The following is a 13964-nucleotide window of genomic DNA, read 5'->3' on the forward strand; positions in this document are numbered from 1 at the left end:
CTTTCTCTCCTTATGCCTATTCATACGCAACATTCCAACCGTCGTGTCACTAGACACTAGCACTAGCTAGTGACATTTCTTACGTCATTACGTATCTTAGAGCATGTGTACATGCTATGGAAATTTACGATTACAATGCGTTCAAATGCTTCGTAACCCGTACACGTGGTCCTATTCAATTGAAATACCATTCCCACGTCATAAAATCAATGAATACACTAAACCGCAAAATTCAATCAACTATGCGCCATCTTTGTATTCTTACAGCTTGCAGCCCATGTGTGTACATATGTACAAACACACATATACAAACTTTGATTTGCCATGGACCTGGAACTCATACGACACATTGTACACTGTATGTTTACAGTTGACACTCTGTTAAATAGTATGTAATGTATGTAGCTCATTAGCTGACTGTTCTATTTAAGAACGATTGTCTCTCAATGCAAGAGCTTTTTCTTCTCCCAATCAAAGCTTTTGCCATCCTGATCGCTTTACGACTTTCTTTCAGGAAAGTAAAGATGAGAGAATTACGGATCACAAATGGGATTGGATGATGTTAATAGATTTTCATTGGCAATACATTGGCATCGTCCAATCTCATTTATGAGGTCTCTTCTCCACCACTTAGAGCAGATTCCGAACAGAATCTCTAACATCATTGGTGACTATAGTCACCAATAGACGCAGAGATCTTGAGTAGAAAGTCCATGAACGGTCAGGACACTGAGAGTTCTGCTTCTAATTCAAGAACATTTATACAGCAATGGGTCCTACTTGTGCACACTTTGCGTGCTCTCTATGTTGGCTCGCACATCCCCACCATTTTACTGCGCAACCAGCTTCGCGCAAGTACCTTCGAAAAAGAGCGAGATACGAAGTAGAGAAACAGTTTCAATGTGTGGTTGTGTACATGAATCAGAAACCTAACTTGTCTCTTACTTCGCCGTGCATGCGGCCTCACTCTCTTTCTCTCTCTCTCTCTCTCTCTCTCTGCGTAATCGTTCGGTTAGCGCCAATTGAAACTACTCTAAAACTACCCTAAAACTAGCCTAGAAGTATCCCACAACTACCGTAAAGCTATCCTAAAACTGTCCTAAAACGTACCTTAAAGTATCCTAAAACAATCCTATAGTTATCCTAAATATGCTTTAAATGTATCGTATATCTATTCTAAATCTGCACTGAAACCGCTGAATGTGCCCTAAATACTAATATATTGTTCGCAAGTTCGCTGTCATATGTGTACGAGAATCTAATGAAGCGAAAGTCAAATATCGCACCGGGTGTTTTAGGTGACGTATGGATGCGCGAAAAGAGTGAGACCGGAAGCATGATAAAATAAGATAAGTTACATTGATTGTCGGTGTGTCTCACTTCGCACGTGGTTGTGCTGATATCATGCTGTCCTGTTCTCTCCCTACTTTCTCTCTTTGTTGATGACTATGAGGGCAGCACTGTCCAGCTGTGAATTATCAGCCAATCAATGTGCAGCAATTCGCTGCATTCTCTCAATTCAAGAGCCTCGTTGCTCCCGGATATGATTGTTGAATTCGTAGATTGCTGTTTGCTGAGAACTGTAGAGACCGTAATGAAACCACAGGCAATGTCGGTATTTCAGAACGTGTGTCACGAATCCTTATCTCATACGGTGCCTGACATGGCGTCACTACTCTGATGTCTCTACCTCGTCTGTATTTCTACGTCCTACCTTATTCGGTACCTGTTTATTATTTACTGTTAAAATGTTTACTAAAATTACGGGCCCTCTTGTTTTAGCTCTGTAAAGTCTGCGATAATTGGTAAAACATTACTAGTCATTTGTGTACGTATAATAATAATAGTAGATGCAGAGCTGGTTAGCTCAACATCCTCGTTGCCTTGGTAACGGACGGTTCAGGTAAATACGGCCCGTAGTCTGTGGGTAACAGTGGCAGAACAGGCAAATCATATTTACACATTCGCGAATAAAGTTGCACAATGTGTGACCAGAGGTCGTGCGAGTGAAATTTCAGATTTCAAACTATCCTTTGATTAGGTCAAACATGATTTTATTTATATTAAATATGCATGTACATGCATATGTTGTAACTTATAACTGAATTGATCATTTGTGTACATTGTAAAGTATACAGGTTGCTGTCTTTCAAGGCTCCATTTTATAATATTCAACCGTTTGATCAATGAATTTGATGAAACGTTTGGAATTTGTATCGAAAATGATATAACGAATAATTTATTAACGACCGATGGAATTTGTCTGTTTTATTAAGCGATGTGACAATTTTCTCACAAATCTGAGCATCCACTCCCTCGAGATGTGTCATCGAGTCTTCGTAGATTGGCACCACTGATGCTTCTTTCCAGATGGTTTCTCTCCAGTGTCTGATTTGTAATAGTTAGAGTTGAAAAAGTGTGTTTTTAAGCCGGTGCATGTTCCTGAAATGTGTCTTTGAACTTTGGTAAGGCCATGCATGAAGACGAGAAAGATCTCCTGCTCGAACGACGTTTATTTTCACGTCGATAGCGTTGCTCGTTTGTTCGATGTACTCTTGAAAATACACCTCTCGCTTAACGTCGGTATTTCGAAGAATTCGAAGTAAGAAAGGTTCATCAAATGTTCTATATTCTAGTCGAAATGCATTGTAAAAGATGCGTACTCTGGGTTGTTTTACAAATGTCTTTAATCGATGATTGCATCTCTCCACATGCTTCTGCTAATGTAATGTTATTGGGTGTGCTTGCTTGCCATGGTCTTTCTGTTTTTAAGCTGTAAAGTCACTGTACTCTCCTACGGAATTTACGATATTCATCGGCGAATTAAAAATATAAATGACTTAAGAACCGATCTTATTAAAGTCCGTACGAACTTGGTGCAGATTGTTGCCCACAGAGTACGTATTGTTCGCAACGATCTAGTTGGAATTAATTTGACAAAACGACTCTGATGAGTGACTCAACAAAGAATTGTCGCTCGTAATTACTGAAAATACATATAATTTTTCGTGCTTTTTTATATGGCAACAAATGATAGAAACTTCGAAACAATTAATGCTTGTTAACCCCATTCGCTTTATTTATTTAATTGAATATTATATTGTGGTTAACGCTTGTCGTTCGTTAAGGTTAAAAAATGAACTTTTACTTTGTAGACAAGACGCAATTGTAGCTTTACATTAAAAGCTTTAGATCGTGTTGGAATAATAATTACATAATGACAGAATATAAACTTGTCGTTGTGGGTGCTGGAGGTGTTGGCAAGTCTGCTCTTACGATTCAGTTGATACAAAATCATTTTGTAGACGAATATGATCCCACAATAGAAGACTCTTATAGAAAACAAGTATGTTTTTACACTCATTTCTTGGTACTAGTTAAATGATTATTTCAGACCAATTAAAAACATTAAATGTTTTGTGCTTAGGTAGTCATAGATGGGGAGACTTGCCTTTTAGATATATTGGACACAGCTGGACAAGAAGAATATAGCGCAATGAGAGATCAGTACATGAGAACTGGTGAAGGATTTTTGTTAGTGTTTGCTGTGAATTCAGCTAAAAGTTTTGAGGTATGCATTTATCACATTTAATTTGTCATTATTACAACATCCATAAGACAGTGTTTTATAGTGATCCTCACATTGGAACAAAAAGGTAATGAATAAAACTGTCTTATGAAATATATAGGACTTAATGAAATATATAGGAGATATTTTTTAAACTTGTATGAACCACTAAAAARTTACTATAGTCGAATCTTCATAACTAATGAAAGATGGAAATTAGTTTAGCAAGTTTGGAGTAATATTAGTTCCTTCAATCATAATGCTACTGCACTCAAATTACATAGATAAAGTAAGATGACAGTGTTTTATAGTSATYMYCWYWTTGKWMCAAWRWGRKRATSACTATAAAACACTGTCATCTTACTTTATCTATGTAATTTGAGTGCAGTAGCATTATGATTGAAGGAACTAATATTACTCCAAACTTGCTAAACTAATTTCCATCTTTCATTAGTTATGAAGATTCGACTATAGTAATTTTTTAGTGGTTYATACAAGTTTAAAAAATATCTCCTATATATTTCATTTTGCAGGACATAAGCACATATAGAGAACAAATAAAAAGAGTAAAGGATGCAGAAGAAGTACCAATGGTATTGGTAGGAAATAAATGTGATCTTCAACAAGCCTGGGCAGTAAATATGTCACAAGCAAGAGAAGTTGCCCGTCAGTACGGTGTGCCTTTTGTTGAGACTTCTGCAAAAACTAGAATGGGAGTAGACGATGCTTTTTATACTTTGGTAAGCATATCAGCAGTGTGCATGATTCTTTGATCTTTCAGTAAATTAAATCAATATTAATTAATGCTTCGACTAAATTTTCAAATACAAAGCACAGAATTATTTCGGTGTGTAGGTGACACATTTTTTAATACTAGGTGAAATTATTAAATTATAGGTCAGAGAAATACGCAAAGATAAAGAATACAGAGGCAAAGCAAAAAAGAGAAGTATGAGGGCAGGTAACTCGAGCAATAGGAGACGTCGGTGCTGTTTGTTTTAAATCACTGAATACCATAATTCTCATTCGAAACGGTAACGCGAAATAAATTGTAAAAAAGCGTTAGATTATGTTCACTTTACGCACATTTTTGCAGCTTATTCTATAGTATATTGTACTAATTTTCAAGCACAATTTTTTCAATACATTGAAAGAGAGAGAAAGGAAGCGAGAGAAAGAGAGAGAGAACAAAGTATGTAATAGTATTGTATAATATTGCATACATTTTTACTCTTGAAGTTCAATTTCATAAAATACATTATTTGTTCAACAGTCTGCCATATAACTCTTAATATTCCATTTGCAAAAGAATTTTAACCCTTGATTGCGTAGAATAGTCAGTATGAAAAAATATTTATAGGACTATTCTCCTGTTTTATTGTTAGTTACGTTTAATTAAACATACAGAAAAGTATTATCCCACAAAATGATTGCATAGTTTAAAAATTGTGGGTGGAAGGTGAATACTTTCATTGCATGCTTTATTAAAATAGTTTATATTTTTAAATATTACGTATCTCTCTCTCTATGTATATGCATATATATATATACATATACATAACATATATAAATGTATACATGTATATGTACATGTATATCTGTATGTATATCTATAATCCATTGATTGAACATATTTTTAATCTTTGTTTTCATACCTTACTTTGCATAGCAAAAAAATCCATTTACACAAAAAGAAGAACAAAAGCCATAAAACTCAAGAAAATACAGTATGGATAACTCATTTTGTGCTGTGATTAAATAATCTTAAGCATGCCATGCTAGTTAGGAGGTACTATTGTGATTAAGTATGCAATTTTGATATAAATACCTATTTATCAGTTTAAAGGTAGGTAGGTTCGTTCGTGTTTTCATTTTTAGTGCAATTAAAAACATACTTCGTGTTCTTTGTATGCATCAACGAAACAAGCTCTTGCATGTAACGAAGATGATACAATATGCAATTAGTTTTTTACATTGATATTTTTATATGTTCGCATAAAAAAAATTTACTAGATACGAATTTATTTTTCCGATTTTACGTGTTTAAGTATCATTTTTATTCGTCATTGTTACTCCAATGTAGAGTTGAAAACTCATTTTGTTATGAAGATCTAAACATTGCCAGATACGGTAGTTCACAAAACAGGCTAACTTGACCTTTCACAATTTCAGTTTTGGTCATTTTCGAACTTGACCAGAACTTCTTAATGTTACCACAAAGCAACATGAACTTATAATAGTCTTGTTAGTTTCCAGTATGTGCTGGGATCTTTACACTCTCCTGTTCGTTAAATATCAATAGGGCCAATAATGGTGACATCGTTACACAGATTTTCGTTGAAATCGTAAGGGATAATTTCATCTGGATTGATGAGGAGATATTTTTCATCCCTGCTAGCTTCAATAGTGCTATCATGTTCGAATGTATTATTTCCTGTGATGAACAGAAACTCTCGAATTATAATGGACGCCAAGGGTTGCTCGCAAGTTAAAAGAGACAATGTTCTCGGCTCTGGGTATTACTTCATCGAGTCCTCCGGTACCGAAGTTCTTATAGTCAAAGGTAGATCTCTCGCGTCATTAATTGTATGGTGACTCTACGAATGCGAGATTAACTCGATAGAAAGCGCAGTTGCAACAAGAGTGTGTGACTTTTCAAAACGATGAAAGGCGGTATTGGGATCAGATAGACCAGGAACCAAGTTCTTTTGGTTTACTTCCTGTAACTGATCCATAGTCCTATACGACCCTTTTTCGATCTGCGGTCGTTGATTCGCTCATTAGACTGAGATTCCTTTCTCCTCGATCGTGCACTAGAAATGTATTTGCATAAAGGGGCCTGGATCTTTCGTGAGAAGCATATCTCTCTGTAAACCGATAACGTCGATTGATGGTATTGATTGCATGATGAAACGCTTTGTAAGAAATAACATCACAATTTATCGCACAAACCAAGAAGTGAAAGTTTACATTGATATTTGAATGCTTAAATACAATTACCGTAGTGTAATGGTCGTACAAAAGTAGTAGCTATTTTATAACTACATTTTTGTACTCTATTTTCTGTCGCATTTATGTTCATATTGCGATTTAATTTTGATATACTATGTAACAAGAAACACGATTTGCAGTTCAAAGGCATTACAAGTATCTTTGATAAACTGAACTTTCATTATAATTGTGTACTTTGACATTTATTCAGACAATAATGTTATTTTATTTAGACGAGACATGACTCTATCAGTAAAATGCAAAGAAATCTGTTTTTTATAAAATAAATAGATCCAAAGATGCTTCCTAAGACGTTTGTCGACATTTTGCTGAAATGGTCGTGTCTCGGATTTCATTAAATTTGAAACAATCAAGGGTTAAATACTTTTCCGAATGATCTAAATAGTACAATTCGCGAATATCCTCGTATATGTGAACGCGTACAATTGTAATACTAGCTTTTTTAAATATTGAAAATGTGTATATATAAAATTGCACAGCATAGGTGTTGTTATGTAGTTGAAATTCATAATAAAACTTTGTACAAAACGTGTTCTTTATATTCATTCTATCTTGAATGATTGTCTTTATATATTAATTGTAAGCCATCTATGCTGTTTGATTTTATAACGTTGATGGAGGAATCGATAACTCTTTAATTAATTTTATTCGTACGGTGTTTTCGCGTAATAAAAAAAAGACACATTATTCGAATCAAACGGTCCTAAAATATTATAAAAAAAATCACATTTCTAAATCAAAGTTTATAAATCTATGTGTCATATCTATTTAGGTTTGAATATCAATCTTATTGTTCATCAAAGTTCTACTAGTATATATAAATTGCGTTAAAAAATTATGCACATACCATATGCATACTTTGTATCATTTTATTCGGATCTTGTTGTTATCAAATGAAAAAATACAAAATCTATACATCAAGTACAAATTGTAAAGCGAAGTTTTTTTTTCTACGAATTACATTTATGAACTTCCATGCTCATGAGATTTGCACAGTACTCATTGCTGAAAACAATACAAGATAAGTCTGTATCATTCTTATTTAAAACAATTTATGTCATAATCATGAAATGATAGAATAATTTATACACTGATCAACATCGTAATATACAGTTCAGTGTATTAAAATGTTACTACGTGTATGCTTCTTAATTTTTTAACTGAAAAATTAATGTATATTTTTGTTAACAGATTTTCTAAGAGTCTTTGTATTAACTCGGTAGGACTTAACATAATATCCGTCATTTAATGGCATGATAGAACCACTGCAACGATAGAAATGTAAGAAATAGTTTATAAAATTATTCATATTAATAAACCAACATTTATACGTATAGAACGTACAATTTTTTACCCAATTGAAACAAAGATGTCACCTTTTACAGGCAATAAATGGTAGCGCAAATATTTTTGGTTTAATTTGTATTTATTTTCGAGCACCTAGGTAAATATAAAATCGTTATACGCCTATATGATTCTGTATGTCACTATATCACTGTCATGTTACTGTTTACTATACGTATAAGCTATCTTCTAATTACATACGAAATGGTAAATGTAGGCTTGTGTGTATACAATAATATATATGGCACGTCAGTCTGTACGTTTAATTACTTAGATCACTTAATAATTATTATTAAATACTACTGAGTATCTGTCATCAAATCTTATGAATTGTTTTGTTACGTTTGGCATTGTTCATGGCGTATAGCTTTAGCACTACCGTATCATTTCCATATATTTTTGTTTATGTTTGCTTAACATTTCAGTTACAGTCACCAATTGTTTTATTGTTGGCTGAAAAAGTATAAAGAAATGCAATTGAATGATCAGTTAATTGTTAATGTCATTCCAAAGAACAATATTTGGTGAATTTGAATGAAAAACGTTTAATACCTACCTGAGTCTTTGATAAAACTTGTAATTCTTTCAAGTGTGAAACACAAATGTGATGTAACGTGGCCAAATCCCTTGCTGTGTCTGATATGCAACTCTTGTTTCTTGGATCTGCACCTTCTGACTCTGGTTTCTCAGTTACATTCTATGCACGACATAATCAAACAATAGTCAATGATCCCTCGTGATATTAAACATTGAAAAATCGAATACTTACAGATAATTGATCAAGAAAGACAACCATTCGTTCCTTGTTTTTGAGAATGAATGGATTTACCACTTCCATGTATGGCTCTTTACCGCCAAATTCTACCAAATTTGCCAAATTTTGTAAACATTTTGCAACCATTACTAACGATCTATAAAGTTACGAACACCAAGTTACAGAAAAATTTCTATAGAATCAAGGTATCTTACGTTAAATATAGACCTACCCTACCTTGCAGCGGCTGGAGGTGGTGGTTCAGCTATTAAATTAAATGACCTAGGATTTAATATGGCAGGGCAGAGTAGACGTAGAAATATAAATCCACTGACTACTCGCGTTCTGACTAGTCTCTCGTGGGGCCATTTTGCAACGACTGCTCTTTGTAAGCATCCACAAATATATCTGAGTGTCCTTGGACAAGCATCAGGACTCGTAAAAATGCTCAATGTTACCTCATCTAAGACCTAAAATATCATGGATATAAAGCGATCTCTATCAAACAAAATTTCTTTCAACTATCCATTGTATCTACCTGCAGCAAAAATTCAGCGTTGCTGCATGCATCTTCCGGAGAATCCATTTTAGTTGGATTCAATTCACAGCTTTGTTTACTTTCAATCAATTTCACTATCGTGTCGCGCAAGGCGGCCTTTAAAAAGGAGGTACAAACTGATTTCATGTATAAATCCATTAAAGTAGTTGTAAGGCTGGCAGCTCTAAACAATGTTGGCGTTTCATCTTCTTTGTCTACCTAAACGAAACAGCGAACCAATTGTAAAGGACGTGAATACATCATAACTGAATAGCTTTTTAATGGGCACGCATAAAGGCATTTTTACTTACTTCCGTTTGATTAAGAGATCTCAACAGATCGGCTTCTTTTCTTTCGTGCCTAAACACAGATGTATATATGTATATATATATAGATATTATATATTAGTACATCATGTACAAAATAATAGATTTCAAAGTTTAGCATATACCTAAATATTCTAAGTAAACTATTTGCCAGTGGTACTCTATCCAAATGACACACATCCGCTAATGCCCTAACGACATGTAATTCTGGATCTAATAACAATTGTTGCAATGGACTGTATTCATCTGGAGGCATCGCCAAGTCGTGCCGGTATCTGTAATTTAACAATCATGTAGAAAACATGATCTTTCTGAAACAGTTCAGCTTATTATAGAAGTGTATACCTTATACGTAAACGTAGCACACCCCACTCTCCTATAGGAGTAACTCCAGATAGTGGATACCACTCATCCATCTCTTCGCCGTTTGTTAAGCTCGCGAGTTCAACGGTCAATTCTGCAACTTCTGTATCTTTGCTGCGTTTGCCTTTGTTGTACAGCGTTAAGGAGAACGACATAACATCAGGCGGTACATCCCTATCGGGTAATTTATCGTTAAAGTATCAACAATTAACGATCATTAGCGGTAACGACAGTAGTGATCGCTTCATGATAATTATATACGTACTCCAGAATGAATTCTTCGTCCCAGAGCGGATGTAAACCAGTCTTAACCTTGGTGCGAGCTACTTTTACATTATTGAGAGCCACTATTATGAAGGGGTTCGGTACTAGTTTATATGGAAGTCTATGTGCGTCTAAAATATGGAGATGTAATGAACGCAGTTCACGAAGTCGGGCAACCTTCGGAGCACGTGTCAGTTGTGATACACATAATGGTTTTAAGGCATTAATCCAATCTAAAGCATTCTCTGAGTTTGGAGCTGCCAAGTATGTTATCGTGGCCAAACATGGTAAAGCACGTTCAACTAATTGAAAGCAATGAGGTCGATCGAATACACTTTCATGGACCTAAAACATCTATGCTTCAGTGTCAAATCTCGTGATAATTATTCATCATGCACGCAATAAACGTTCAATGACGGTTAAACGACATTGGTGCGATTAATTAGTGTGGTAATTAAAATGTGTTAAACGATACTGTATCCGACTAAAAAGTTTCATCTACCTGGTATAAATAAGCACAGCTTAAATCTATGAGACCTTTAGGTTTGGTCCTTTTTGGATTGTCATACAAATACAAGTGCGTATCCGTAGCGTCTACTAAAAGTACAAAATACAGTGCTTTCCACTTCTTATTTTTCTCAGATTTCTTTTCTAGATACCCTTGCATTTTTATTCCTTTATTTTTCTTCGCGCCAGACTGTTCACGACATTCTCTGAGAGTCGCGTATATTTTTTCCGCATGTTGCACTTCTCTATTGACTCTTACACTGCCATCAGGTTCCGTTACCATTGCCTGAACCAAGGTATGACCTTCGACTATTTGCTCTTTTCGATACCTTTAAATATCAATGTAGTAATGATCTGAACAATGATCATTCGAAAAATACAACTCAATCGAAAAAAACATATTCTACCTATTGATCACAGCGTCGAGGCACTCGAAAGTCCTGCCACCCATGAGGTAACGTACTCCCTTTTTCTCGATTCTAAATCTTTGAATTTGATTATTTATGTGAAAAAAAAGTGAATAATCTCCTGGGCTATTGTCCGACGGTCTGACCTGTATAAAAAGAAAATTCCTTTAAAGTAGAATAACTTCGGCCTACAAAGGTTTTTCACTGTGTATGTATGAACTCACAAGGAAGCTTCCAGGACCTGCTTTCACTAACATGTCAACAGCTTCACTTTTGGTGACATTAGGATGGAACCAAGAGAAAACGGTATTAGGATCGATAGAATCATCTAAATCCTCTACTAATTCGCGAAAAATCAAGCCCTGTTCTCCGGTTCTGTGGGCAGTTACCCATAGCCAACCATCTCCCATATCATTGTGGACAAAAAATATATCACCCTTTTGAAAGCTTAATTCATCTGTGTCAGGCATTTTCGTGTACGGCAGTATTGCGACAATTCGTTTCTTATCATTCACTGGTTCAGGGGGTGGAGTAGGATGCATAAGTCTTTCTCTCTTCAGAAGATCAGAGCAATGAGTATAATATGCAACAAGGTCTGACAAACTATTGAATTGTCTACCACCTATAAAGACATAGTTGTTTTAGTACTTATGATCAATAAATATTTTGTAGTATAAAATAATTCTCAACATGTAAATAATATCTATCATACCAATGTAATAATCTCCACACACAGCAGTTATTCTGAAGTGATTAATGCCAGTTCTTCCTAAATAAGACAACACATAACTCCCAGGTTTTCTATCGCTTTCACGCACTAGATAACTACCCATTTTATTTGCATCCCACAATCTTTCCTCTGCTGTAAATCTATCTAATCTACCATGATACCACCTGTAAAAAAAACAATTCTGTATTTATTAAGATGTATTTGTCCATAGTTAATAATCTTGTTCAAATTAATGTTGGCATTTATAATTAAATGGTTTTATTGTTAGTTCAGCTCACTGATTTTCCGGGGGAGCTGTTAATATTATTGCATTAGCGCTGTCAGGTTCCTCTGCATCCTGTATATCATCTGGAATATTTTCAAGAAATGGATCAAATTCATTTTCTGCATTCATAGACTCATTCTGTCCACCATCTTCGCTGCCAGTGCTAGGTGATCCTCCTTTACTATTATGATCCATCTGTGGACACAATGAAATAAAGATCTATCACTTCACTTTTACAAAGACATTTGAATTCTATGAGACTGGTTCGTCAAACAAATTTTCAGAGTAAAATAAGTTTGTATATTTAAGGAGCAGGAGAGAGCATGATTTTGTTTTCAAGAATATATACATCAGAGTACACTAAATAATGAAATTTTTGCCATTAAAACACGAATACTTATCATAAATAACTGCTCCGTATTTATACTTCATTTTATTATATAGAAATCGTACGAAAAACATCTGTAGGAAAAATATTTAAAAATAATTCAGAGTGTGTGGGAATCTAAAAGCTTTGTAGATTACCGTATTTTCTGTGAGTCAAATTTATAATTTATGCGATGCTGAAAATTGCCTTCGAAGATACAGTCATGGATGAATAATCTAGGATGAATAATACCTTCAAACATACCTTAGCACTGTTCGACACGCTCGGGCCTCCACGCACAAATTCTGCCATTTTCGGTTCACACGCACCCCTTTCACGCACACACGTTTATGAAAAAAAAGAAAATTGTAACGTTAATTGAACGGCATCCGTTTTATTGCAATCTCCCTTGCCGCGATTATTTACAACGACAGCTTGTTATTGATATAAAATGTATTGACGTTTCTCGGCAGCCATTTTACTACTGCACGCGGTGGTCGTGGTCGGTATAGTTGGGAAATAGACTTATTTCGATCTTGTGCAATGTTTTTAATTATACTAAAAGCTCACGACATGTTTCGAACGGTATTCGTACACCGGCATCGGTTCTGGGATCAACTGTGCATCGAACGCGGTCACTAGGTATAGGTATGTATTTCCTTCTAAACACTTTTATAAATAATACGCCATCAACAATGCGCGTATAGAGAGTCAGGTGACCCATACCACACGATTATTACAGTGTTGTTAGACTTGGAGAAATTCTACTATAGCGCCGCCGATGGTAGAGTGATGAACTTTTGGTAACTTTGCCTGAGTTCGTAGACTATATCAGTAATGCTCAATCGAAGGCGGAAGTGCAAGATTACTACTGCTACGCAAGCACCTTATCTTACGAACCGTATTTATGTGAGTCAACGCTTCGGATCATTTCGGTTAACTCCGGGTGTTGAGAGGGAAGGCAAATGTAGGTCTTTCTCACTTTCCGAAAAAAATGAATTTCTTAAAATCTAATAACACTATATCATTGTACATATGTATATCATTGTTTAAATGGGAACGATGTATGAAATTAATGTAAATTCGAAGAAACAAAGCAAGCGGCATTAACTGTTTAAATTCACATGCTTATCGCAACGTAAGTATATTAAATATGAATATACGCGATATCACGAGTATATTAAATATGAATGAAAATTCCCGCGCCTGTCTCTCATTGTCTATAGTTTTCGTTGTAATGTATGCGTGATATGATTGAACCGTGTTACCATTTCATTTCATTTGATGCATATTTCCATCTTATTCTCTATTCTTTAGCTTGTTGAACGAGTATAAGAAAAGAGACTATGTGTACTATCATATGCGACAATTTATGAACGTTTCAAAACTAAATATAATTTAAATTTTGCGCGTTTTTAACCTGTAGATGAAGTCATTCATACAAGTAGTTTTGGAGCTATGTTCATGGAGAATAAACTTGAGTGCGCATGTGCAATTCACACGGGCATGCGTATTAGAT

The 13964-nt window shown here is 34.9% G+C and overlaps 2 protein-coding genes across 7 annotated transcripts; one reads left to right on the top strand and one right to left on the bottom strand.

The window, feature by feature from the left end:
- Positions 1-1939: 1939 nt before the first annotated feature.
- Ras85d (ras-like protein 1) lies at positions 1940-7857 on the top strand. Of its 4 annotated transcripts, none has more exons than XM_078191642.1 (5): positions 1940-2602; positions 3156-3346; positions 3428-3571; positions 4102-4308; positions 7772-7857. In XM_078191642.1, the coding sequence occupies exons 2-5, from the start codon at positions 3218-3220 to the stop codon at positions 7778-7780; spliced, it is 489 nt and encodes a 162-aa protein (XP_078047768.1). In that variant the 5' UTR covers positions 1940-2602; positions 3156-3217; the 3' UTR covers positions 7781-7857. The 4 variants fall into 4 exon arrangements, with proteins under 4 accessions (XP_078047768.1, XP_078047765.1, XP_078047766.1 ...); XM_078191639.1 differs by lacking the exon at positions 7772-7857 and adding an exon at positions 4466-7471; XM_078191640.1 differs by lacking the exon at positions 7772-7857 and adding an exon at positions 4466-7471 and having other exon boundaries at positions 1940-2465.
- Positions 7858-7922: 65 nt separating this feature from the next.
- Vap (RAS p21 protein activator vap) lies at positions 7923-13122 on the bottom strand. Of its 3 annotated transcripts, none has more exons than XM_078191636.1 (15): positions 12710-13122; positions 12092-12273; positions 11796-11977; positions 11308-11705; positions 11084-11229; positions 10672-11005; positions 10171-10514; positions 9888-10079; positions 9668-9817; positions 9528-9576; positions 9217-9435; positions 8916-9148; positions 8694-8835; positions 8481-8621; positions 7923-8377 (listed from the first exon to the last, which is right to left on the bottom strand). In XM_078191636.1, the coding sequence occupies exons 1-15, from the start codon at positions 12755-12757 to the stop codon at positions 8300-8302; spliced, it is 2838 nt and encodes a 945-aa protein (XP_078047762.1). In that variant the 5' UTR covers positions 12758-13122; the 3' UTR covers positions 7923-8299. The 3 variants fall into 3 exon arrangements, with proteins under 3 accessions (XP_078047762.1, XP_078047761.1, XP_078047764.1); XM_078191635.1 differs by having other exon boundaries at positions 8167-8377; positions 12698-13122; XM_078191638.1 differs by lacking the exons at positions 7923-8377; positions 8481-8621 and having other exon boundaries at positions 8695-8835; positions 8911-9148; positions 12698-13122.
- Between the last annotated feature and the right edge of the window lie 842 nt (positions 13123-13964).

This window comes from Augochlora pura, chromosome 10 (genome assembly GCF_028453695.1).
Source record: "Augochlora pura isolate Apur16 chromosome 10, APUR_v2.2.1, whole genome shotgun sequence".
NCBI lineage: Eukaryota > Metazoa > Arthropoda > Insecta > Hymenoptera > Halictidae > Augochlora > Augochlora pura.

Excerpts from the sequence above, each read along its gene's own strand:
- Ras85d (XM_078191639.1), top strand. The coding sequence starts at position 3,218 with ATGACAGAATATAAACTTGTCGTTGTGGGTGCTGGAGGTGTTGGCAAG. Across the intron at positions 3,572-4,101 it reads ATTCAGCTAAAAGTTTTGAG|GACATAAGCACATATAGAGA; the intron begins GTATGCATTTAT and ends TTCATTTTGCAG. Across the intron at positions 4,309-4,465 it reads ACGATGCTTTTTATACTTTG|GTCAGAGAAATACGCAAAGA; the intron begins GTAAGCATATCA and ends ATTAAATTATAG.
- Vap (XM_078191635.1), bottom strand. The coding sequence starts at position 12,757 with ATGGCAGAATTTGTGCGTGGAGGCCCGAGCGTGTCGAACAGTGCTAAG. Across the intron at positions 12,274-12,697 it reads GTGCTAAGGTATGTTTGAAG|ATGGATCATAATAGTAAAGG; the intron begins GTATTATTCATC and ends TTGTGTCCACAG. Across the intron at positions 10,515-10,671 it reads GCTGTGCTTATTTATACCAG|GTCCATGAAAGTGTATTCGA; the intron begins GTAGATGAAACT and ends TAGATGTTTTAG.